This window comes from Egretta garzetta, unplaced genomic scaffold (assembly GCF_000687185.1).
Source record: "Egretta garzetta isolate BGI_Z169 unplaced genomic scaffold, ASM68718v1 scaffold450, whole genome shotgun sequence".
Classification (NCBI taxonomy): Eukaryota; Metazoa; Chordata; class Aves; order Pelecaniformes; family Ardeidae; genus Egretta; species Egretta garzetta.
The window spans coordinates 337,501-363,193 of NW_009258303.1; the positions used below are offsets into that span (position 1 = coordinate 337,501).

Genomic DNA, 25,693 nt, shown 5'->3' on the forward strand with positions numbered 1-25,693 from the left:
AAAAACCAGATGGAATTGGGCAGACTACATTGGTTTTCAGCGAGGTCTTTCTTCATTTCTTAAACCAGAATTTTTTCATAAATTAAAACCAAATCATTTACCTAGTTGATAATAAGCAAAATACAATCAAAATTGGGATGCAGCTTAGAAAACTGGGTATCACTAATCCCATAAACCAGGTTTAAAAAAAAAGTGATACAGCAATAATCTTTTATACATTTCACTTTGTATATGTGTGTGTACCTTTAAGAATAAAATCTTGTAATCTAAAACTTTTTTTTTTTTCTTTAAAGGTTGCTGGGATTGTTGGCAGAGCAGACCTACTGTGTGCCCTGTTCTTTTTGTTGTCATTCCTTGGCTACTGTAAAGCATTTAGAGAAAGTAAGCATTCTGTTTTCCCCTTTAATTTTATATTGCGTCTGTTTTCTGCATTCATACATTTCAGTGAAGTATAGCAAAACTCAAAACGTCAGCTTGATGTGGTTTGAATTTATTAAGGTTTATACCCTGATAAAATATTTTTTAAAAATCTGCTTTAGTAGGTATTGTTAAAAAGCTGGAATGGTTGCTGTCCCTAATCCCCGTTAAACACTAAGACTTTATTTTAAGAAAAGTCTATTTTATAGTAGGCTTACTTTTTAAATATTTTATTGTTTATAAGCATAAAAAAATATTTCAATACATATTTTAGAAAGAACTAAAACCTATAAATATATATTCTTAAATATTTTATTACACTTTATGCCATTATGTTGGGATGGCTTAAATGGGAACAAACTTTAGGAACCTTACTTGTATTTTTAATGAATTTTAAAGAATTATTCATATGAGTAAGCCCTCTAAATTCCTGCAATATGCAAGTGCTGGCATACACATGATGAATATACTGTTACTCATAGAGTGTTTGTAAGACAGCTGTATTTAACATGAGCAATTCCTTCATAGGTGTTTTTTTCAAGTGAGCTTTTAGATCTGTTGTATTATTTGATCTGAATGCAAGTTGGCAGTTCAAATACAGTTGTGGAGAAATTATCTTGGGGCTCTGTTAAATAACCACACAAGAATACATCAGTTCATGATTATGAAAAACTATATGGGACATGCAATCTGGTATCCAAATGTGTCCCACCACAGGAAATATGGGGATCATTTGGTAAACCCAGGAAGAGTTGTGTTGTGAAAAGCTTTTATAATATTGGTTCAGTAGACATGGCCTGTAATGTTTAACCACAGTTGCCAGTGTATTACAGAGGTACCTGAGCTGGCTTTGAATGATCTAGCTTAACGACATAGTCATGGGTGGCATCATAGAGCTTAGTGTAGGCTGAGGGGGGTAAGTTAGTCCGCAGTGAGCTCTAAGATGCTGTGAAGAGCTCCTGCTAATTGAGTTTTGATTAGATTAGAACTATTTTGCATATTTCTACAGCTGATACAAGTTTAACTTAATCCTCACCACTGTTGTGGTTTAACCCCAGCCGGCAACTAAGCACCACACAGCTACTCACTCACTCCCACCCTGTGGGATGGGGGAGAGAATCAGGAGAGCAAAAGCGAGAAAACTCGCAGGCTGAGTTAAAGACAGTTTAATAAGTAAATCAAAAGCCACGCACGCAAGCAAAGCAAAACAAGGAATTGATTCACTATTTCCCATGGGCAGGCAGGTGTTCAGCCATCTCCAGGACTGCAGGGCTCCATCACAGGTAATGGTTGCTTGGGAAGACAAATACCATCACTTTGGACATCCCCCCCTTCCTTCTCTTCCCCTGGCTTTATATGCTGAGCATGACATCATATGGTATGCAACGTCCCTTTGGCCAGTTGGGGTCAGCTGTCCCAGCTGTGTCCCCTCCCAACTTCTTGTGTACACCCAGCCTACTCGCAGGTGGGGTGGGTGAGAAGCAGAAAAGGCCTTGACTATCTGTAAGCACTGCTCAGCAGTAACAAAAACATCCCTGTGTTATCAACACTGTTTCGAGCACAAATTCAAAACATAGCCCCATAGTAGCTGCTATGAAGAAAATTAACTCTACCTCAGCCAAAACTGGCACAGCACTTCAGATTATATTTATGGTGATCACTGTTCACTTCTGATATTTTTTTCTCCCCTTTGAGTAAGTTTCATTTGTTTCAACTGAACTCATAATTCCTTGATGAAAATTGGCCTTGGGATCTTGCTTGCTCATTTATTCTTTTCTCACGTATTTTACTGGGTATGATTGTGCCTTAAAGTCTCTTCTGTTAGTGCCAGAGTAAATTAGACAAATCAAAATATTGGCTATGTGCTGTCCAGTTTGTTGGTACAGGTAGACCTATATGGCAGGTGTAATAATATTGTTTGAAGAACTCAAGAGCCAAATTCTTAGGATGACCATTGGAGACTATTATATAGGACTCTGTAATTATTTTGTTATGGAGGACATATCAGGAATGATTAAGAATGTGATGCGTACCCTGGTTAGGAATATTCTGAGTGCTTGTACAACTTACAAAGGCCGGTTTGATAGCTTTTAGAAGTTAGTGTCATTTTAATAGCATTCTTGTACTGAATTTCTTGTCATTGATACAGAAGAAAGAAAATGTTGTGAAGACAAGATACTCAGCAGCACTTAGTATTTTTTATTGGACATTACATCATAATGGTGTCAGATCTGTGTCTCTTAAGCAGATTTGCCAAGGAAAGCTACAATCTGCCAGCATAGTTGTGCCTGTTATCTTTCAGATCAGTTTTCAATGTTTGCTGTCACCTTCACTGCCTGCTTCTCTCTCAGTGAGTTCTTAAAGGAATTTAGACTTTCTTTGTACTCAAGAATTTGTATCCAAGTTACAGACTTGAGTCTCTCCCAACAGTTTCCTCAATTTGAGTAGCTTGCTGACAGTTTCAGGTTCTTGCAGATCCTATCTGGCATGTCCTAAGTAAGAGAATGAAAAGTTGTTTCCAGCACTGTGAAAAGCACTAATAAGTTCTTTAGCAGATCTTGACTGGAGCCTGAAGGGATGAGCCCAAGCTTCAGAGTATTTCTTTCCTCTGAACCTTACATGATTTGCTGCAGGCTGATGAGCAATGTGCCAAAACCGGGACATTTCAGAGTCAAGGTTTTGAGTCAGAACGGTGTTCTGATTTTGAAATGCCTGGGTGAGATTCATCGCTCATCCTGGATGTGCCTTGCTGCAAAAATCATTTGTTTGTAAATAGAAAGGTGGGTGAGATAGAACAGAATAGACTATTTCAGTTGGAAGGGACCTACAACAATCATCTAGTCCAACTGCCTGACCGCTTCTGGGCTGGCCAAAAGTTAAAGCCTGTTGTTAAGGGCATTGTCCAAATGCCTCTTAAACACTGACAGGCTTGGGGCATCGACCACCTCTCTAGGAAGCCTGTTCCAGTGTTTGACCACCCTCTTGTCCTAACATCCAGTTTAAACCTCCCCTGGCACAACTTTGAACCATTCCTGTGCGTTCTATCACTGGATACCAGGGAGAAGAGCTCAGCACCTGCCTCTTCACTTCCCCTCTTAAGGAAGCGGCAGAGAGCAACAAGGTCGCCTCTCAGCCTTCTGTTCTCCAAACTAGGCAAGTTTATGAGGTCCTCAGCCGCTCCTCACAGGAGGTGCCTTCCAGCCCTTTCACCAGCTTTGTTGCCCTCCTCTGGATGCATGCAAGGACCTTCACCTCCTTCTTAAATTGTGAGGCCCAGAAATGCACACAGTACTCCAGATGAGGCCACACCAATGCTGAATACAGCGGGATACTCACCGGTTTTGACCAGCTGGATATGCTGTGTTTGCACCCTGGGATGGGATTTACTCTCCTGGCTGGCAGGGCACACAGCTGACTCATATTGAGCCTGCTGCCAACCAGTGTCCCCAGATCCCTTTCTGCAGGGCTGCTCTTCAGCCACTCCTCTCCCAATTTATGTTTGTGTCCAGCATTCCTCCATCCCAGGTGCAGAATCTGGCATTTTGACTTGTTAAATTTCATCCCATTAATCATAGCCCAATGGTCCAATCTGTCTAGATCCCTCTGCATGGCCTCCTGTTCCTCAAGACAGTCAACAGCACCTCCCAGTTTGGTATCATCAGCAAACTTGCTAATGGCGCGTTCAACTCCTGCATCCAGATAGTTGATAAATATATTGAACAGGACTGGCCCCAGAATTGAACCCTGAGGAACATGGCTGGTTACCTGTCGCCAGCCAGAGGTAGTCCCATTTACTACAACCCTTTGAGCCCTACCCTTCAGCTAGTTCTTCACCTGTCACACCGTGAACCCGCTCATCCCACAGTTGGACAACTTGTCCAGAAGGAATCTGTAAGGGGACAGTATCAAAAGCCTTCCTAAAATCCAGAAAAAAGTACACCCACTGCCTTCCCTTCATCCACTGGGTGGGTGACCTTATCATAGAAGGATATCAGATTAGATAAACAGGACTTGCCCTTTGTGAACCCATGTTGACTGTGCCTGATGATTGCATTAGTCTTTAAATGCCTTTCAATAGTACTCAGTATAATCTTTTCCATAATTTTTCCAGGAACTAACATTAGATTAACAGGTCTGTAGTTCCCTGGGTTTTTACTCACACCCTTTTTGTAGATTGGAATAATATTAGCTAGCTTCCAGTCAGCGGGACCTCTCCAGACTCCCAAAACCTTTGATACATGATCAAGAGGGGTCCTACCATAACATCTGCTAGCTCTGTCAGTACTCTGGGATGAATCCCAGATTGTCTCCACCACCAGTATCCCTACAAACTTGACTGCCAGCCTCATAAGCCAGCTGAGTTTCACCTTGTGACCATTATGTATGTGGTATTCTCAGGCTTTCCTGAATCTTCAGGAGGTTTCCCTACTTTGTCACCTTAAGCATCTAACTTGGGCATGCAACTTAAAAGTCTTTTCTCCCTGCTCCTTCTGTGTAGTTACCGGAAAGAGACAGACTCCTTTTGATGGCCAGAGGAATAGCTTATCTTAGGCACTTGCAGTCAGCTTCTAGAGGTACCAGAATCTCTCAGTCGGGTAGGAGCTTAGGAAGACTAGGTTTGTAACTTAGGGTGCATTTCCGTTGTCACTTCAATTGGGCAGAAGTGCAGGTGGCTGCCAAAATGGAGCAATTTAGCTTCCTTTTATCATAGATCATAGGGTGAATTAGGTTGGAAGGAAACTCTGGAGGTCATCTCTCGTCCAACAGCTTGAAGCAGACTTAACTTCGTAGAGCAGATTACTCAGGGCCTTAGCCATGTGAGTTGCAAAAATCTTCAAGGATGGTGGAGGAGAGGGGGTGACACATGACCATTTCACCTCAGCCTCTTTTCCTATGTTTTATATTTCTGCCTCCTAGCCATCTTAGTGGTTCTTTACTGGACTTTCAGGTTGTTGATGTGTTTCTTGTGTTGGACACCACACTGAACACAGTACTCCTGATGTGGCCTTGTAAGAGCTGAGTAGAGAGAACAACCACTTTCCCTGACCTGCTGAGTATGCTGTAGCTAGTACAGCTCAGCGTGCATTTAACCTTGTTCATTGCTGCAAAGGCACACTACTGACTCATCTTCAACTTGTCAATGAGGAGCTCCAGATCCTTTTCTGCAGAGCTGCTGCTGAGGCAGTTCCCAGCCTGGAATGTTGCATGGTGCTGTCTTTGATTTTCATGAGGCTTCTGTCAGCCCATTCCTCCAGCTTGTCATGGTCCCTCCAAATGGCAGTCCTGTTCTCTACTGGACCCATATATCTTCTAGTTGAACCTCACCAACCACCACAACCAGTTTTACTTTCTGCCCTTGCTATAATTTTTTTCCTTTGGGAGGGGACGTTGGTCCAACTGATCAGGCAGCTGTTTGAACATTAGTGTCTGTATAGGAAAGGGCAGCTACAAAGAGAATGGAGGCTCTCTTTTCATAGGGGGCCACATGGAGAAGACAAGGGGCAGTGGGTACAAGTTGCATTGGGAGAGGTTTCACCTTGATGTAAGAAAGAAATTTTTTACAGTGAGAACAATCAGTCACTGGAATAACCTCTCCAGAGATGTGGCAGAGTCACAATCACCGAAGGTTTTCAAGATGCAACTGGAAAGTGTACTAGGTAATCTCATCTAGGCTCCCTTTCCCACAAAAGGTTGAACCAGATGATCTTTGGAGGCCCCTTCCAGCCTGGGCTGTTCTGTGATTCTACGTTTGTCTGAAATGCTTTAGGAAAAGGTAACCAAATATGGGGATGTGGCTGTAGTAGAGTTTGACTTTTCAGTTGTTTTGTTGTACTAAAGTAAATATGAAGTTTTACCCTTGGAGGCCTCCATTTTGGTGGTATGAATTTTCTTCTTTTGTGAAAAGTTCTAGCCATTCACAAAGAATAGGATAAGTACGGAGTAAAGGTGTTTTTATCTGAGTTTAGCTGAGTTTGATTCTGCATAGATTGAGGGAGTCAAAGAGCAAATACTATCTTGAGTCCCAAAAGTAAGCTGATCTCACTCTGAATATAGGTAAAGAATAAGCATTTTAAAAATATGCATTTATTGTTTAAAGAACAGATGTAAACAATGTCTCTTAAGCAGCAAAGAAAAAATACCCTTTTCTCAGAACGTTTTTCTTCTGCTGGCAAATTCACAAGATCCAGAAAGTCTTGTGATACCACCAGTGTGCATTGATAGTTCTAGTCTAAGTTAAGAGATGGTATTGCATTGCTTTCTAGGTCAGACCAAGAAGGTAATTTATCTTTGTGGAATAGTCTTTGTTAGTAAGAAAGAGAGGGGAAAAAAACCAACCAAAACCCTCTCTGTGCATTCCATTGCGCCAGGCTTATGTTTCTAACCAAATATAGCTGCTTTATGATGATTCTGCAGAAAAGTGTGATTTATCAGTTTGTTATAAGATCCTGTTTCCTTTTGTCCTGCTAGATTTTTATATATTAAAGGTAAGCATGACCATAAACCCTAGGTCAACTGCATGTGTCCTTGTTTCTGGATTTGGCTGTCACGTGTATACAGTGCTTAGGTCATGAGCTTTCTACAAGCAATAGGAGCAGAACTATCAGAGGTGGATTTTTTTAAATTGTTATTAATAGATGCATGGTAATGTGACTCTTCTGGAGTACTTAAAAGAGGGTACAACTCTAAGCCCTTCAGGATTTGTGGACTGTATTTGTATTGTCTTTCGAATACAGTTACCTAAACATGTTTGATGCGAGTTTGCTTTTAATGATGAACTTTGAGCAAGCATCAGAGGAAAATAAATATTGAAAAGCCTGAGTTTAAGTTACTGATATGGTTGTGTCTTCAGTAACATAAGCTGTTTTGTCACCGGGAGCATCCCAATGCTAGTATCGGATAGATAGGTTATCTAAGTCTTTCATAAAGAACCTCTTGCAGCAAGGCAGTGTGAGGTTTGTGCACAGCTGAGTTCCAGAAATTTGTTTTATTTCCACTAGCGTAGACATAGTTGTTGAACTGTCGTTCTTGAAGTCTTCTCTAACGGATAAAAGTCATAGAAGAGAGGCTGGTTAGTGCTTGCTTTCACCTGATGTCTGCGTGAATGAATGCAAGAAATTTTTTTGGCTTGTCAGTAAGGACTCATAAAATGTCTGCAGAGGATTTAAAGGTTGGACTCGATGATCTTAAAGGTCTTTTCCAACCAAAGTGATTCTATGATTCTATGATTTGCGGGTACTATGGAGAAGTATGTATCATACTGAAAACAATCAGGAGATCAGAAAAATATCTGTGTCAGACTGGAAAACTTCTAAAGGAAAATAATGGTTTGTAAAGCTCAAGATATACTGCAGCTTGTTTGCCTGATGTGTTTTATCTGTGGTTTTGGTGGATTTTGGGGTAGACAGTTTCTTTTAGCCAGAATCTGTAGCATTAATTTTTTTTTTAAGTCTCAGCATTTAACACGCTATGTAGGCTATAATTATGTCTTACTGAAGTTCTAAAATTCTGTTACTTTTTCCCAATATACAGTTTTTCATGTTACCATCTTTGATAGGATAACATTTATATTTGCAAGGAACTAATCTGTTGTTCTCATTCTGTCCTGCTGTTTTAAAACACAACTGTGGGGACAAATCCACTGCATAGGCTTTGGAGACAGCAAGAGCTGACAACTGTTTAGGTATGTTCTGAAGGGAATTGTGGGTTATTAACTTTGTTGAACTGTAATGCAGCTTCTCTGGGAATTCATAGGGCGTTTTAAAACCACTGTAGTATTCATTTTGCCTTCCTTTGTCATCAACCTTGACAGTGATCCAGTTGCATGTATTTGCCATCTGCATTGGTGATCTCTGAATAGTGTAAAATTACGAGTTTGTGATATTTGCTTCATGTGAGTAATATCGGCCTGGATATTAAATAGGGGACCAACTGTTTGCTCATATGCTACAACTTCTAAAAATGACTTCGTTCTGGCTGTGTGTTTCTGTTTTGTTCTGTTCTGTGTAGTCACCTGTTAATCACCTACTAGTTCATTGCTAATTTAATAAAACATGTGAAGTAGACTGTAGTGATGAGTTTTGTGAATGTTGGAGGTTTGTGTGGTGGAGGTTTTCCTATAGATTGGAAATGTATAGGTCTTCTGTGTGAAAGAGAGAATTGTTAAGATACGGGGAATTTGTTAGATACTTTGTAGTTGGTCAAGAGGTATTTACTATTATTAAATGTGGGCCCTGATTTTTCAACAGTGTGCCCTACTGTTCATATTTGAACTTACTGGGAGAGAATAACTGTATGTGGAAAAACTAACAACTTTTTAGTAGGCAGAGGAGAAACAGTAACCTTTTTTTGTAGAATTATTGCTAAATTTTGCTTGTCCAAGAAGGTGTAATTCAGGGATAGATGATCCCTTTACTGTAGCATATATGTAATGAGTTTGAGATGCTTGGATATGTTTAGGAATGGCATTTGCTATTGTTATTTCATTATTAAGTGAAACACTGAGCTGAGCTGCAGTAGTATGTACATATGGAGACACACAAGGAGACCTCAGGCTTAAGTTAATTCTAACGGTGGATTCTTATGTGATCTTTCATGACCAGTTAATTCTTCCCCCTTTGCTTAGCAATTCACAAGCAGGGAAATGTTAGAGCTTGGTTAGATGAGTATTTGTAGCAGTTTAGTTGGAAGATACCATGCCCGCAGGAAGGGCACATCAATGGAATATATGAGCATTTGTGATCTATTTCAGTTAAAAATTAAAACTTCCTACAGAAGCTCAACATAACTAACTTTGCTTCAACTTTCAAAGGACTAGGTGCTTTCACAGAACCAATTACTAGGTTTCACCTGAAGGTGGTGACTTCTTAAGCTGCTCCAAGCTGCCACCTGGCTGAGCCCCAAGTTGCTCCATTAACTTTGAAGAAGGAGATGCCAAATGCCTAAATGTCTGAATTGGTAATAATTGTTTGGGATATTGTTAGTTTGACTTTAAAGTATGACTAAGCTTGCTAATCTGAATGTAGTGTTTTCTTCATATACTTAACTTATAAGGAATTTGTCTTCATTGACTTGTAAATTTAGGACACTGCAAAATAAGGTCACTTGTAACAGGATTAGCGTTTAGGAAGTTAGAGTTGAGGTGATACCAATGTGCTGCTCATAAATTTAGGATCAGTCAATTCCACACTGTAAAACACTTTGTGTATGCGTCCTTGGTCTAGGAATGCTTATGCTTAAGTCTAGCAGTCTAAATGGAGGAGCCCTCATAGCTTGTTTATGGTTTATATAGGTATTTCATTGAATCCCTTCAACTTTCAGACTTAACGTACTCCTAAAGAGGGACCATCTGAGCAGCCCTTTTTGGTTTTGTATAGAAATGCTGTATTTTTCTAGCTTAAAAAAAAAAAAAAGAAAAGGAGCAAGTACTCTGTTTCTTTGGCATGGTTACAATTTGGTCCATCTGTTAGAGTGGCACAATGCCCACTCACAATATGGTGCACCAGTTTCAACCAGGCACAGGTGCCAATGAGAGATTGGTTTAGTTTTCTGACACAAGATTTTTCTGGTGGGAAGCACCGTATTAGGGGAATGCGCTTTGTTAGAGCTGGCATGTGTGTATCTCATAATAATAATTAGCACTTATGCAGTGCTTCACATTTTCAAATCACTGTTAAAAAAAGAGAAAATTGAAGGCATTGCTGAATGACTGTCTTGTGTATCTATTTTTCCAGCCTAGTTCACTGAGATTTCTGCAGTTGGGGTGGGGCGGGGGAGTGGTGGTGTGCATATTGACCCAGGAACAAGCACAAGATAAAATGTTTCTTCATTGAAATTCTTTCTCTTTGAAGTTTAATTGCTGATGAATTTTCATAATACTGCGGTTCTGTATATGACTGTGTTGACCTTTTGAGGCTGCAAGAGAAAACAAAGGAACAGCGATTATGGCTTCTGGGAGGAGATCTTGATCACAGAATCATGGAATGGTTAAGGTTAGAATCACAGAATCACAGAATGGCAAGGGTTGGAAGGGTCCTCCAGAGATCATCCAGTCCAACCCCCCTGCTAAAGCAGGCTCACCTAGAGCAGGTTGCACAGGACATAGTCCAGGTGGGCTTTGAATATCTCCAGAGAAGGCAACTCGACAACCCCCCTGGCAAGCCTGTTCCAGTGCTCTGTCACCCTCAAAGTGAAGAACTTCTTCCGCATATGCAGCTGAAAAGAAGGGACCTCTGGGGGTCACCTGAGCTGACCTGCTCAAGCAGGGTCACATAGGGCCAGTGTCCAGGCCTGTATCCAGACGACTTTTTAGTATCTCCAACGATGGAGGCTTCACCACCTCTCTGGGCAACCTATGCCAGTGCTTGGTGACCTTCTCAATAAAAAAGTGTTTCCTGATGTTCAGAGGGAACCTTCCGTGTCTCAGTTTGTGCCCATTGCCTCTAGTCCTGTCACTGGACACCACTGAAAAAAGCCTGTCTCCTTCTTCTTTGCACCCTCCCTTCAGGTATTTATAGACATTGATGAGATTCCCCCCGAGCCTTCTCTTCTCCAGGCTGAACAGTCCCAGCTCTCTCAGCCTTTCCTCACAGGAGACACGCTCCAGTCCCCTCATCATTTTTGTGTCCCTTTACTGGACTCTTTCCAGTATGTCTATGTCTCTGTTGTATAGAGGAGCCCAGAACTGGACACAGTGCTCCAGGTGTGGCCTCACCTGTGCTTAGTAGAGGGGAAGGATCCTTTCCCTTGGCCTCCTGGTAATACTTTACCTAATGCAGCCCAGGACACCATTAGCCCTCTTTGCTGCAAGGGCACATTGCTGGCTCGTGTTCAACTTGGTGTCCACCAGGACTCTCAGGTGCTTTCCTGCCAAGCTGCTTTCCGGCTAGGTGGCCCCCAGCATGTACTGTGCCTGGGGTTGTTCCTCTCCAGCTGCAAGGCTTTGCACTTTCCCTTGTTGAACTGCATGAGCTTCCTACAGCCCACTCCTCCTGCCTGTTTAGGTCCCTCTGGATGGCAGCATGACCCTCTGGCACATCAGCCACTCCTCCCCGTTTGGTGTCATCCACAAACTGGATGATGGTGCACTCTGCCCCACCATCCAAGCCATTAATTAAGTTGTTGAACAGGACTGGACCAAATATTGACCCCTGGGGTACTCCAGTCATTACTGGCCTCCAATTAGAATTTGTGCCCCTGATCTCTACCATCTGGGCCTGGCCATTCAGCCAGTTTTCAAACCACCTCTCTGCACATCCAGCCTGTACATCAACAGCTTCTCTGTGAGGATCTTATGGGAGACTGTGTCAAAGGCCTTACTGAAGTCCAGGCCTTTGACGCAGTCCCCCATAAGATCCTCATGGGTCCCTTGTTATTTGCTCTTTTGCTGGGTGCTTTTACCACCTTTGAGAGTCCATACTTAAGCTTGGCTACACTTGATGTGCTGAGACATTCCTGGCATCTCAGATTTGGGATGTTCACAAGAAGACAGGTCTGTTTCTGCACAACTTTAAATGTGTGCCTGTTGAATGGCATTCAGTTATTGGTTTTGTTGCTAGACCATTTCTCCAGTTTGTCAATGGAATTCTGACTTCTCCTTAATATGCTTGCTGGTCATTGCAGCCTGGCAGCACCTCTGGACTTAATTAGCATACTCCTTATTCTATCATCCAAATTTTTAAAATTATCTGTTAGCACCAGACAAAGGAAAGCCCCAATCCAGAATGTTATCTTTACATTTTTCACAATAAGCTAGACTCTTAGTGTAGTTTTCTAGCTGTTATTTGTTCCCATTCTGTGATAATTACATGTAGCCCATATATTTTCTGGTGTATTTCACACTGTCTCCTGTGGTATTCCCATGCCTTCACGAAGTCAAGGTATAGGCTGTTTACAGGTTGGCTTTCATTGAGAAGGCCCTTTTTTTTCCTATCCAAGTGAGAAGTTATACTTAGTTTGATATAAATAGCTAAAATATGTCTTTGGCAAACAATTAATCATATCCTTTCATGTTTTAGAGGGTCACCTGGAAAATATTTTGTCTTAAGTGGGGTTTTTTTTGGATAATTTTGACCGATCAGCTTAGCTTTGTTTCTTTAGCTTATCCTTTCATACCTCTTTTCCTCTTTAAAAGTAGGCATGTAGGTACTGTTTTATTTCAAGCTTCCAGATTCTCATGTGTTTTTCATGATGTCTTACAGGTAACAGTTGAGATTACTCTGGGTTGCATAGGACCTGTTAGAGTAAATTTAATCAATTGTAATTTAAAACAGATTAACTTCTACAAATTCTGTGTCTTGTCGTTCACTGTTTTTGCTTTTGTTCTTGCTTCCTTTCTACTCGTGGTGTGCTTGCCATCTGATTGCAGCTGACCTCTTTGTGAAAAAAATGAAGCAAAAAGTCACAGAACACTTCTGCTTTCTTGGCATTGTCCATTTTCCTTCCCACTGAATGTTGGAATAACTCCTTCCTTGATGCTCTTCATACTAATATATCTATGGAATTGTAGGGTTTGTTCTTTCAATACCTACCTTTTCTCATGTTGTGATGTGACCTTTCTGAGTTTGTTTCTGTATGAGTGTGCTGCTGTTGTACTTGTCCTTGATAATTTGACCTAGTTCCTTTTTTCCTATTACTTCCTATGTTTCAAATCATCAAAGCATTTGTGAATCACCAGCTGGTCTCTTACTATATATGCTTCCCACTGTCTTCCATGTTAAGATAATTTGTATTTGTGTACTGAATACTGCTTCTCTGAGAAGTGCTTAGCTGTCCTGACTTCTTTCCGCCAGGATTTGATTCTGGGAGTAAGAAATCTCTCAGCTGAAGAAAGTGTACTTCAGTGAACTCAGTGAAGTCCATTTGTTCACTGATCTCTCTTTTACACTTACTAAGAATGACTGATTGTCATTTTGTGAACACAGTCAATTACTTTGCCTTCCGTCTTCTCATCCTCTCATCCAGTTTATTTCTACATTTAAAAAAAAAAGAAACAAAAAACAAGCCAAAAGTGAATTTCAAGAACTGGCTGAACAGTGTTGCATTGCAGAGTCTGAAGAGTTGAAGAGCTCCTTCAAGGGATGCATGTAGGACATATTACTTTTATTCTTAGCAATATTCTTAGAATGAATTTTGAAGCCCTTTCCTCTATGAATTGCAACCCTCAGTTGTTCTTTTGCATATTTGATGTGAGCTGGAGTTTCCTCATTGCATTTTTTTTTTTTTAGCTGCAATGTTTCTTTAGTTTAGTCATTATGTATTTTGTATTTCCATGGTTTGTTTTGGTATTGTTGAGATGTGTATGACTTTTTCCTTCAGAAGACTTTCTTTTAACTTTGTAACATCTGCACTCTGATGTTAAGTCTTACCTCATCTGTGAAGATATAATTTGGAGTGGAGGGAGAAGGAACAAATGCCTACTAGGTATTGCAATGATGAATCTCAAACATCTTAATGTTCGCTCTGTTGAAGGTTTAAGTCTTAGGTAAGAAAGGAGCGCCAGAAGCAACTTCAAAACATGTTCTTCCACATATTTTTACGAAAACTGTTCTCTGCCACAAAAGAAGTATTCTGCTTCAAAATGAGAAAGGAGGCCAACGTCAGCAGATCCTTTTCACACTAGTTACAGTTTGTACCTGACCCAACAACATCTGAGCTAGTATACTGGTTTCCCTCTACAATCAGTGAAGAGAGCGAGCTACTTCTCTGAAAGGTGGACAACTGCATTTGATTAGGTGGCTTAATCCCTAAAGGATTAAAGTCCTCTTCTCTCAACCAGTTAAAAAGGAAGCCTAGTATACCAGCTTAGGTGTAGGTGCTTACTTCTGTTGAAATTCATCTTAATTCTGCCATTTACCCTTTCCATAGTCCATTATTGTAGTTCTGTTTAAGTACTGAGGGTCAAACCTGCATTAGCAGTAGGGGAAGAGCTGTTCTAGAGATCAAGGAAAGTAAGAAAGGGATTCAGTCAATGAATGTAGAGTTCAACTTTTGTTTTTTCACGTGCCAAGTCAAAGATTGATTCTTGTGATGCCTGTAGAGCCCATGTTGCTTGAATCAAGAAACTGCCTCTGAATGAGCTGAGTGCTTCCCTCTGTTGCTTGCACCTGTGGAGTAGAGGTTGTGACAGATATGTTTTTATGTGAAGTACCCATGTACTGTGTGTGTGATAGTACCTTGGCTGAAGCAGGGCTTATTGTTATATTAATCTCAGAAATGCCTGCTTGTAGTACCCAAAATCAGCTACATGGTGCAGTCTTTAAAGACTCTTTCTTTGAGTAGAAGCTGTAGTTATTCTTGATCTCTTAACCCCAGAGTTCCTCACCCTGCTGTAAAACTGCTTCCTGAGTGCAAGAACTAACTGCTTCTCTGCTCAGATGCTGAAATTTTTGAGCTCCATGGCATTCCATTGCAGTGCTAATGAAAGGACATGAGGTACTTGCTAAATGCAGCAGCCCTGGAGAAGCAGCTCATTGTGCCTTTGTAGATTAGACTGCAGTTAAAACAGTTTGGGTGTGTGACACTTCATGTGTAACCATTAGAAAGAATTTCTTGTTCTTGTGGGAGCTTGGAAGACAGTGGCCAGTAATGATAGAGCGCTAGCTAAGGATGACAAATGTGTCTAAATATTGGGAATTAACCTTTGCAGATGATGAAGTGTGGAAACTATGTGAAGCTTCTGCCATTCTAATTAGTCTGGCTAAAATGTCTTGCAAACAGGGAGATTTCTAATGTCTCTGAGAATAGAAAATTACTGCAATAAAGGGACAAATGCCAGCATATTGCAGGAGGTGCACCATGGTTTTTAAGTCTGTGTATTCAGATCCTGACTGATAGAAAAGATAGTGAGATTAAGTGCTGTATGTTTTTTTAAATTCTACTTTTCATTTACGTTTCTAACTTTACCTTTAAATGTATAAACCTAATGTTATGTCACGCTTTATTTTGACAGATAAGGAAGGACATAATTTTTCTATATTCTGGGTGCTGGTGAGTGTTATCCTGGGTGCAATAGCCATGCTGTGCAAAGAACAAGGAATTACAATACTGGTAAGAATCCTCTTGTTGACTGAATTTTGACTTGAGCATCTGTCAGGTGCTGTTGTAAAACCTACAGAGATGAGTCTTTTCCACAGCTAATTGCATGCACACCTTCTTGTTCTTTTCCTAGTTAATGTTGACAAAAAGCAATATTCTGGTAGATCTGTCTTGATTGTATCCCTGCCAATCAGTTGGAATTCTTCATTTTATGTTTCGTAAGTGGGTTGCATATATCTGCTAATACCTCGCAAAATTTAAAAGATATACAGTGTTAGTTTCAATGTGTATCATGTTTGTTGGTCTTGGTTTTGAATGTAATTGTTGAGATAGCAGGCCTACAAACTTCATGTTGAAGGCTTACGAACAAAGACATAACTGGTGGAGAGCATTTTTAAAAGCTCCACCCTCTTGCTTTTGTGAACAGTGTAATTAGAAGTAGGGCCATTGTTTATGCATTTCTAATACTGAATCTCATCCTTCTGTCCCTTATTTAAGGATCTGTCTATGCAAACAGATACAGTTACTGTTCATGTTCACTGTGCTCTTGCTTTAAAAAGCAGAGAAGACGTTTTACTTCAGTGAAGACATTCTGGTTTGGGTGACCAAGTCAGCCACCTGAAATGCTAAATCTGTGATTTTTACCTTTTATAAAGCCATATATCTTTATAAATAAATCAAATTTGTAGCTTTAACTGACGTAATTAAAGCAACAGAATCAGAAGAATTCTTTGCGGCAAGGGCCCTCTTGTCCTTGCTAGAAAAAAAAGGGAGAAGAAATTACAGAAAACCTCTTGCTTTAGGACATCATTTTTTTAATGTTTGTAGAGTGATATATTTTTCAAAGGTGTCTGTAAGGAAAACATAAGGAATTCTCTTAAAACATGGTGCGATTATTTCCTTTAGCAGTATGAAGTAATTATTTGAGCCATCAGACACAGAATTGTTACTGGATCTGTGTTTTTTATTTGTTTGCTGTTGCATTGCTAGGATGATTATATTTATTGTTGTGCTGAGGGGCATGGATCGGAGGGATGAAGGGATAAATCACACATTAAAAAGCCTTCTACATGGAACTACGCCACTCTCTAACCTACCTTCTGTCTTCTCCCTTTGACTCTTAGAAAGAGACTTGTGGCCTCCCAGTGTCCTAACTCTTTGTCTCATCTGGAACTATTTTTACTGTCTTTTTTCCATTTAGTCTTTAGAACATTGAGGCAATTTCCAAAGTTGTTAGGGTACAGGCTAAGTATTCAAGGGTTGTTGTGGTTGGTGATTGCTGAAGCATTGAAGGGAAAATGTTAAAAGCTGGATTTTGCTGGTCACCTCAGCAGAATTACCCCTGGATGTATTTTGGTTGCTTGCTTGGGGGTTGTACGTGCAAATGTAATCCTGCAAAGCATTGAATATGCTCTAGTTTTATGTGTTGTGGCTGATGTCACATAGAGCTTCTGTTTTTTTTTCAGCAACTTCCACTGTGTATATTGATGTAATTGCAAGAAAAGCAGGCCTGATACCTCCTTCAAATCTTTCTGAGCCTTTGTTTGTTGCTACAATTTATGAACCCTTTAAAAAATTTTTGAAACCTGACAGTCAAAAGATTCTATGCTGCACAGCAAAAAAAAGTAGAAGGCATAAAGAAACTCCACCTTACTGACAGAAGCCTTACCTTTTAACTGCAGCATTTGTGCTGTGGAACATTTGGGAAAGAAAACAGAGAGCAGAATACTGTTGCAGCCATGCATTTGGGGTCCAGCTTGCTGGTACATGGTATTGCCCAAAGGGTTGTTTCATTTAGCAGCAGAATCCCCATTACAGTAACATGATATTCTACTTACCTGAGCTCAGGTTCTCAATTTACCATTCTGAGATCATTACTACCAATGTATCTACTTGTTTGGAATGAGTATTAAGATGTACTATAACTCATGGTAGAAGTAGAATTTAAGATGTATTTAAAAAAAACATTTGTGGTTAGCTGCTCTATCTTATGCTTTTATTTTTCTCTTGGTTGCCTAGGGTTTGAATGCAGTGTTTGATGCACTGGTGATTAACAAACTAAATGTTTTGGAGCTTATTCAAAAGTTACTACATAAGGACAAGTCATTGGAGGTGAGTCCTCAGAGGTTTTGTTCATTCTGGCCATTCAGACAGTCATGTACAAAAGACAAAGATACAACTTCTGATAGTTTTGGTGTTGTTGAGAATTAAAAACAAATAGAGGTATTTTCAGTCAGCCTAGTAAGGCTATGGTATCTTTGCAGCAACTTGAGTAGTAATGGGATAACATTAGAATTGCACTGGATAGTGAAATCCATTCCACACTTCTCTCAACAGTATGTTAAAAATATGATGTGGAAGAGCTGACTGCTTGATGCAACAAGTTCTCCAGGGTTAGTACCTATACACCTGAAATGGTTGTTTAACACAGATGTTAATGTTTGGTCAGAGTAAAGAGAGAGATACTTATTCAAATTCTCAAATAAGATAGACATTTGAAAAAGTACATAAAAAGAAATATTAAGTCTACTTTGCCAATCCCACTAAAGTATTACACTGTTTTTTTTCAGAATACAAATTACCAAACAGGATACAGTTCCTAGTAGCTTGGGAGTTTAAAAGAAAAAAACATGTAAGCACTTGTAGTCACTAAGGATCAAATTTCTGACTTTTCTTGGTATCACTTCGTCTGGTACTGGCTCAAGTGGAATCTGGCACCTAATATTTGTACTGGCAACCAAATCACAGAACCAATCGGCCTCAGGTGAATGATTGATAGCAGCCAAATAGACCAACAGCCTATTAGAGCATCGCTGCTGTTCAACAGCTAAATGATTTGCCTCTCCCATCCAGGGTTCAGTGAGGCAAAGGAACATTCATTGTACTTTGCATTGATCAGTGGTTTCGCTGCAGAGAAGTCTTGTTCATGTTTCTGAGTAGCACAAGTCTTACAGGGCTTTTAAATTCCTTTGCAAAGAGTGAAGTGAAGAGCTTCGGGGGGAAATCAGTAGAAGTGGAATCTCTAAAACTGAAACAATAGATTTGACCGAGAATGGCTAAGTGAGGGGTATAGGCGTATTTCATGCAGCACAGGAATGCTGGAAAATTTTGTTGTATAATGAGAGTAATGCCAGCTAGCATATGGCAAGGAAAGAGTCTAGAGCTGTAGGGGACTAAAGCAGAGACAGTTCAGAATTACCATGATGGAAATAAAAGGTAATAAGGAGGACCCTGAGAACTACTGACCAGTCAGCCTCACATCGGTGGTGCCTTTGAAGATCATGGAACAGATCCTCCTGGAAGTTATGTCAAAACATATGAAAGACAGGGAGGTGATTAGAGGCAGCCAACATGGCTTCACCAAGGGCAGATCGTGCCTGGCTAATCTAGTGGCCTTCTACAACAGAGTGACGGCATCAGTGTACAAGAGAAAAGCTACTGATGTAATCTACCTGGATTTCTGTAAGGCCTTTGATATGGTCCCCCACAACATTCTTGCTGCTAAAATGGAGAGAGATGGGTTTGACTGATGGACTGTTAGATAGGTAAGGAATTGGCTGGGTGGCTGCATCCAAAGAATTACAGTCAAAAAGCTCAATGTCCAAGTGGAAACCATACAAGCAGTGTCCCTCAGGGGTCCATACTTGGACCAATACTATTTAATATCTTCATCAATGACACAGATAGTGGAATTGAGTGCATCCTCAGCAAGTTTGCAGATGGTACCAAGCGGAAAGTTGATACTCTTGAGGGACGGGATGTCATCCAGACCTTGGCAAGCTTGAGAAGTGGGCCCCTGTGAACCTCATGAAGTTCAACAAGGTCAAGTGCAAGGTCCTGCACCTGCGTTAGGGCAATCCCCAGTAACAATACAGACTAAGGGATTAATAGATTGAGAACAGCCCTGCGGAGAAGAACTTGGGGATACTGGTGGATGAAAAACTGGATATGAGCCTGCAATGTGTATGTGAATGTGCCTGCAAATAGTTTCCTGGGCTGTATAAAAAGAAGTGTGGCCAGCAGGTTGAGGGAAGTGATTCTCCCCCTCTACTGTGTTCTGGTGACACCCCACCTGGAGTACTGCATCCAGCTCTGGGGTGGATGAAAGACATGGACCTGTTAGAGCAGGTCCAGAGCAGGGTGACAAAATTATCAGAGAGCTGGAACACCTCTCCTGTGAAGAAGGGCAGAGAGAGAGTTGAGGTTGTTCAGCCTGGAGGAGAGAAGGCTTTGGGGAGACCTTATCGTGGCCTTTCAATATATATAAAAGGGGCTTATAAGAAAGATGGAGACTTTTTACCAGAGCCTGTAGTGACAGGACATGGGGCAATGGTTTTAAACTGAAAGAGAGTAGAATGATATTGGATGTAAGGAATAAATTCTTTACAATTGAGGGTGGTGAGGCACTGGAGCAGGTTACCCAGGGAAGTTGTGGGTGCCCCATTATTATAAGTGTTCAAGGTCAGGTTGGACAGGGCTTTGAGCAACCTGATCAAGTCAAAGATGTCCCTGCCCATGGCTGGGGGCGGGGGTTGGACTAGATGATCCTTGAAGGTCCCTTCCGACCCAAGCCATTCTATGATTCTGTGAAATGTGTCAGAGTCAAACCTTTTTGGAGGATTACTCTTTAATCATGAAGAGCTCAAGGCATTATGCTTCTGTTTTTTGTGACTTTTAAACAGTTCTGTCTGGGTGAAGAAAACATCAAATGTGCCTTTTTTTCTTCTTCTTTTAATAGAAGTAATTAATTTTAGCTCCTGCCACCTACAAAAATCTGTTCTGCTCTTTTCATGGAAGTGTATTCAAGATGGTTTTTTTTGTTTTCTTTTGTTGAAAGGCAGGTCTTAAATTCTCTTACTTGCAGATTTTTTTTCTTCTTGACTGAGACAGGTTTCGGTTTCATGCCAGATTTCAGTTAACTCTAAATCAAAGATGATACGATAATACTCTTTCTACTTTTTAAATTCTGCCTACTAAGAGATTTTGTGGTGATTTGTGAAATCTGGCCTTTACGAAGTTGCATGTACTGTTAAACGAAATGAAGTCTGGGATGAGAGGTTTTGTGTAGTTACTCTGTCATAAAGGAGTTATAAGTTGTCACTATACGGTTTTCCTTCATAGCACAATTCTGTTCCAAAACTAGTTTTTAGGAATGTTTTCCTGTAATCCTCATTGTAGTGTCTTCAGTTACTGGGATGTGTAAATTGGAAGTAACCATCTGAGCACAAAGGCTAGCTTGTGTAAAATCAACATTACAAACTTCTTTATCGTTAGGCATTCAGCTAAAAATTGTATAATGACTCTGCTGTCAACTACAGATTTTAAAAACCCATCTGAGTATTGCTTTTAAACTTAACTTTTCTATCATTTTAGAGAATAAATATCTTCAAGCCAGGGCACTGTCAGATGTCTGTGCAGTAAGCCTATTTTTCTTCATGTCTTCAGAAATAACTAATATTGATCTCCTAAATAATTACGGTGGTGCTTGCTAATCAGCATGTTGCAATAGGTAATCATAATTAGTGTGCCATCTCTCGTGGAGGACACAGAATCGATCATGTATAACTATCGGGTTTTAAAAGGTAATAGAAGCATATCAGGCTAAGGGAGAAAGGTAGGACTAAAGGAAAACTAATACTGGCAATCACATGACCTTATTTTTTAGGATCCAGTCAATTCTTCTGTGTAAAAATCCATAGTTTGCCAACACTTTAATCTTCAGACATGTAGAATGGAAAAAGAAGGAACCCAAATGATCTCACATTTCAGAGAAACTCTCGTCTTCCATCTCCTGCTTCTCTAGTGACTTGCTGAGGCTGTATGTAGAGCAATTTCAGCCATCAGGTTAGTTTTTAGACAGCTCTAAGGCAACCCTTCATTTCCTACCTGAGTTACCATTTGCTAGCTGGGTAGGGTGTTGGAAGCTTGGGTTTGCATCTCGAAGCTGTGACAGGGCTATCATAGTTACTGATTATTCTCTTTCCAATCTCTGCTCGTGAAGCTTGAAGAACCTCTACAGTATAGTGTTTTTCTTTTCATTTATGAAACTGATGTGTGCCTGGAGAAAATACGTTATACTTCACAGGGGAAAAAATGGGAAAGTGTGCTAAATTTAGCTTCTGTGACATCACTTCTCTATGTTTTATGTGAATTGCCTTCTTTAGACCCTAAAGTGTGTATTACAAAATACGTGATGTAAATCAACTGAGTTAATGTAGATAAAACACAATTTTTTGTAGATATTGGGTTATTTTAGCCTGACCAAAGTGATTTGGGTGCCTGTCTTCCATTAGCTTTTTAATCACACTAGTGAATGTGAATCTCATTCCTCCCAACTTCTAACTATGCAATTTTCTTGTACGCAGTCATGTAATTTTACTGCTAAAGAGACTTAAGTGGACAACAACTTTCAATGACAAGCGGTCAACTAGATATAGCTATTTAAAAGAAAGTTCACAAAGTAACCATCCTCCATTTTAAAAAGAAAAGATCAATTTAATATGCTGTATACTAAAGGCTGTACTCTGCTCAAATTCCCTTTCAGAAATTGCTGTGTAAAATTAGATCAGCTATGGAGTTATTGAGGATTTGTAGAAGAGAGACTTCTTAGTAAACAAGTTTTCTTTTCTGATTGAGAAGGAAATGAAAATGTTTGAAAAAAATATTTTGCAATTAGTCAATGAAAGTATAGTAAAGTTTGAGAGCTTTGTAGTAACTGCAAAAATAAGAAAAATGTCAACTCTAATAGCAAAAATGCACAGGAGTCTGAGATGGTGGTGAAAAGGATGTGAATGTAGTGGGAAGAGAACAAAATAATGTTTTTATATGAGGGGTTTTTTTATCTTTCTTTCCTGTAGAATGTTGGGCTGTTAAGAAAGGGGCTGCTTTTCAGGATAACTCTTCTGATGTCTGGAGGGGCCAGTATACTTTATATACGCTGGAGGATTATGGGCACAGGGCCACCAGCTTTCACGGAAGTAGACAACCCGGCTTCATTTGCAGACAGTCTGTTTGTGAGAGTAAGTTATGAAGTTATTTTTTTCTGGCAAGCTCAGAACATTTGTCTTTGTCATCAAATTGAATTTTCTGTGCTTCAAAGAAACAATAAAATGGGCAGTCTTTACATTTCAAGATGTGTGATGAGTCACCCTTCCCTTGTGCTGCTGTGATGATTTTCTACAATTTTTTAAAATAGCATACCTTGTATATTCTTTGCATTCAATTTAGCATGCACTGCACACATAGAAGTATATTCCCATTTACTCACTACTTTTCCCATGCATGCAAGGATTTAGCTTATGCTGGGTTTCAGTCCCTTTTCCACATACTGTGTTTGATTCTTCATCTGTTCTTTCACAAGTGAAGAAAATAGCATAAAGTTCTGGTCTGGTGCATTTGGAGTATGTCTTGGCTTTATACCTCTGACTGCATTAAGGCTCTTTCTGGAGATGGAGAATGAAGGGCGAAGACAGTGAGTGCTGTCTTTTGACATTTTTCCTATTGTAGGAGATTTATTTTTTTTATTTATGTGGATATTGGTTGGACAGCACAGCATTTCATTTCCCTGCCCTGAACAGGAGAGCCACCTAGCTATGTTTAAAAACAAAAATTAATTTCACAGCTGTAAATTAAATGGATATGTAACTACTTGTAGTCTAATAGTATTTAAGGCCTCTTTATTGTATAAGATATATTTTGTGATAAGTGCAATGATAGCAGAGAAACTAAACTTGCTCTCCCCCCCCCCTTAAGTTTAGTATCAAATAAATGTTTGTTTTCTTTTTGACTGACAGGCTATAAACTATAATTACTACTATTCGTTGAATGCGTGGTTGCTGTTGTGTCCCTGGTGGCTGTGTTTTGATTGGTCAATGGGATGCGTACCCCTCATTAAATCCGTCAGTGACTGGAGGATAATTGCACTAGCAGCACTTTGGTTCTGCCTAATTGGTCTGATATGCCAAGCTCTGTGCTCAGAAGACAGCCATAAGAGAAGGTAAGAGACAGTGATGATTTTTAAATGCCCGGCCAACTTGAGTACAGTATTATTTTGTTAGATCCACTACTGATACTTGTACCAATTCAGTGGAAGCAGTGTCTAGCAAATGCAGTTAAAATAAATATTTATAGCTGTCATTACAGTTTTATCCCTATTTGGGCCCATCACTGTACACTGACTAGTGGGAAACAGAGTTGGAGGAGGAGGTATGGATGGCTGCTTTATTTTTCTTCTGAAATGGCATTTTGAGATCCTTAGCACTGTAGGTGGTAAAAAGTAATCTGTGCTCAGAACAGAATAGGAATTGATGTATGTTGTTGCCCCTACTTCTTATAAGTCATCATCTGCTTTGATCTCCTGAAAATGAGAGAGAGGAGAGGTACCTTGAAAGGAGGTAAAAATGCTGGCCATGGCCACACAATTAAAAAGTAAAATGATGTCCCATAGTATCTACTGAGGAAACAACTTGTACTTTACCCGAAGGAACTCAAAAAATTTCTTAACTATTCAGTCTCACTAAGGGCTCCTGATTAACTTTTCAGGGTCCGTTCCCATGGATTTTATGTATAATTAATTTCTCAGTTCTTTAAAATTTTTCAGCAGCTTAGTCACAACAATGTCATTCTGTTGTTCAGAGTGCTGAATATTTTCTTTTCTGTGGTATTCTGTAATTCCATCTCTTTCCCCTTGTCCCCTCAAATGTTAACATCTCACTTGCCTTCCTGTCCTCTGTTCCCATACTCATATGCACAGATAAAATCATTTTGGAGAGGGATGGAATTCTTGAAACAAGTGATGTCATACTTTCTAGTGGAAAACGCACACACTAAGCCTATATATGCTGAACAGTTTTTTAGTAAAAAGTAAAGACAAAAAGCATTGTGAAGGCCTAGAACTCTTGGGGAGGGAGAAAAGAGTAAGAGGACACACCTACATTACAGTACAGAGACTTATTTGTAATAAATTAGAGTAGAAAACTACCATATCTGCGGGTTTCACAACAAACACCTGAAGCAGACCCAGGATTCATTCTGTCAGCTCTGCAAAAGTAAGGTACCTACTGTCAGTTTTCTAAGCTCTGTGTAGTCCATAGGTACCTGCTGAGGATTACTCATCCTAACACAGACACCTAAAACAAGGAATACAAACTGCCCTCAAGAAATGCCTCTCTCTGCTGAGTGTAGAAAAAGTGTAGATGACTAGCTTTCAGGTGGTTAAGCACAATGGATTCTACTATTGATGGGTCTGTTAGGAAACAAAATGCTCTCTCAATAGGATCTGTACCTAAGTTTCTTCCACGGTGACCTATATTTTTCCCTTGCTACTGACATACTAGTTCCAGAAATAGACAGGTAGCTTTTACCACTACTTTTCCTACCTGTTTATTTTAAATAGGAATTATGTAATTAATGTGTAATGGGGGCTATTTTCTGGCTTGGAAGCATGACCATTGCTTTTTTGGGAATTATAGCTAGGATTTTAAAAGTGCCTGATGGAGTGAAGTGTCAAAACCTCACTGAAACTTAATTTGATTTTGTTATGTAGCTCCCAAAGGCTGCTTTTGAATGCCCAGTTCCATATGCACATCCTTCTACAATGTTAAAATAAAGTTTATAAGTGGAAAAGGTACTTTTGTTAAGATTTGTGGTTAATTTGAGAATCTGTTTCTCGTTTGCAGAATTCTCACACTGGGACTCGGATTTCTTATTATCCCTTTTCTTCCTGCAAGTAACCTGTTCTTCCGAGTAGGATTTGTTATTGCAGAGAGAGTCATCTACCTCCCCAGTATTGGATATTGTATTCTGTTTACATATGGATTTAGTCTCTTGAGTAAGCAAGCCAAGAAAAAGGTACTATCAAAACAGTCAGTAAAGTTGACGGTGAAGTGCTTCAATTGAATGGTTTCTTTCTTAACTTGTCTCTCTTTCCTTAAGAAAATTCTTGCTGTGGCAGTACTTGGAATCTTGTTGATAAATGTTATGCGCTGTGCACTCCGCAGCAGTCAGTGGAGGTCAGAAGAACAGCTTTTTAGGAGTGCACTCTCTGTGTGCCCTCTGAATGCAAAAGTAAGTAATTCATGTGGACTTCTAATCTTTTTTTTGTAAAGTGTTTTGAAATTCGGGATAGAGGAGGTGTTATGCATAGTTAATATATTATGGTACAGTGTTATTCACAGTCTTACTTGGTGCAAGAATATGACATTGACATGTGAGGCACCTAAATTACAGTGGTAGCATAGTCAAA

General features: G+C 39.9%; 1 protein-coding gene across 1 annotated transcript in view; it reads left to right on the top strand.

Moving 5' to 3' along the window:
* TMTC4 (transmembrane O-mannosyltransferase targeting cadherins 4) overlaps positions 1-25,693 on the top strand; it is a 56,336-nt gene that overhangs the window by 11,151 nt on the left and 19,492 nt on the right. Inside the window, exons 4-10 of the mRNA XM_009638792.2 lie at positions 294-381; positions 15,365-15,462; positions 17,470-17,562; positions 22,308-22,469; positions 23,244-23,446; positions 25,128-25,299; positions 25,384-25,515. Of these exons, the coding sequence (XP_009637087.1) occupies positions 294-381; positions 15,365-15,462; positions 17,470-17,562; positions 22,308-22,469; positions 23,244-23,446; positions 25,128-25,299; positions 25,384-25,515 (948 nt within the window). The remainder of the gene's footprint in view (positions 1-293; positions 382-15,364; positions 15,463-17,469; positions 17,563-22,307; positions 22,470-23,243; positions 23,447-25,127; positions 25,300-25,383; positions 25,516-25,693) is intronic.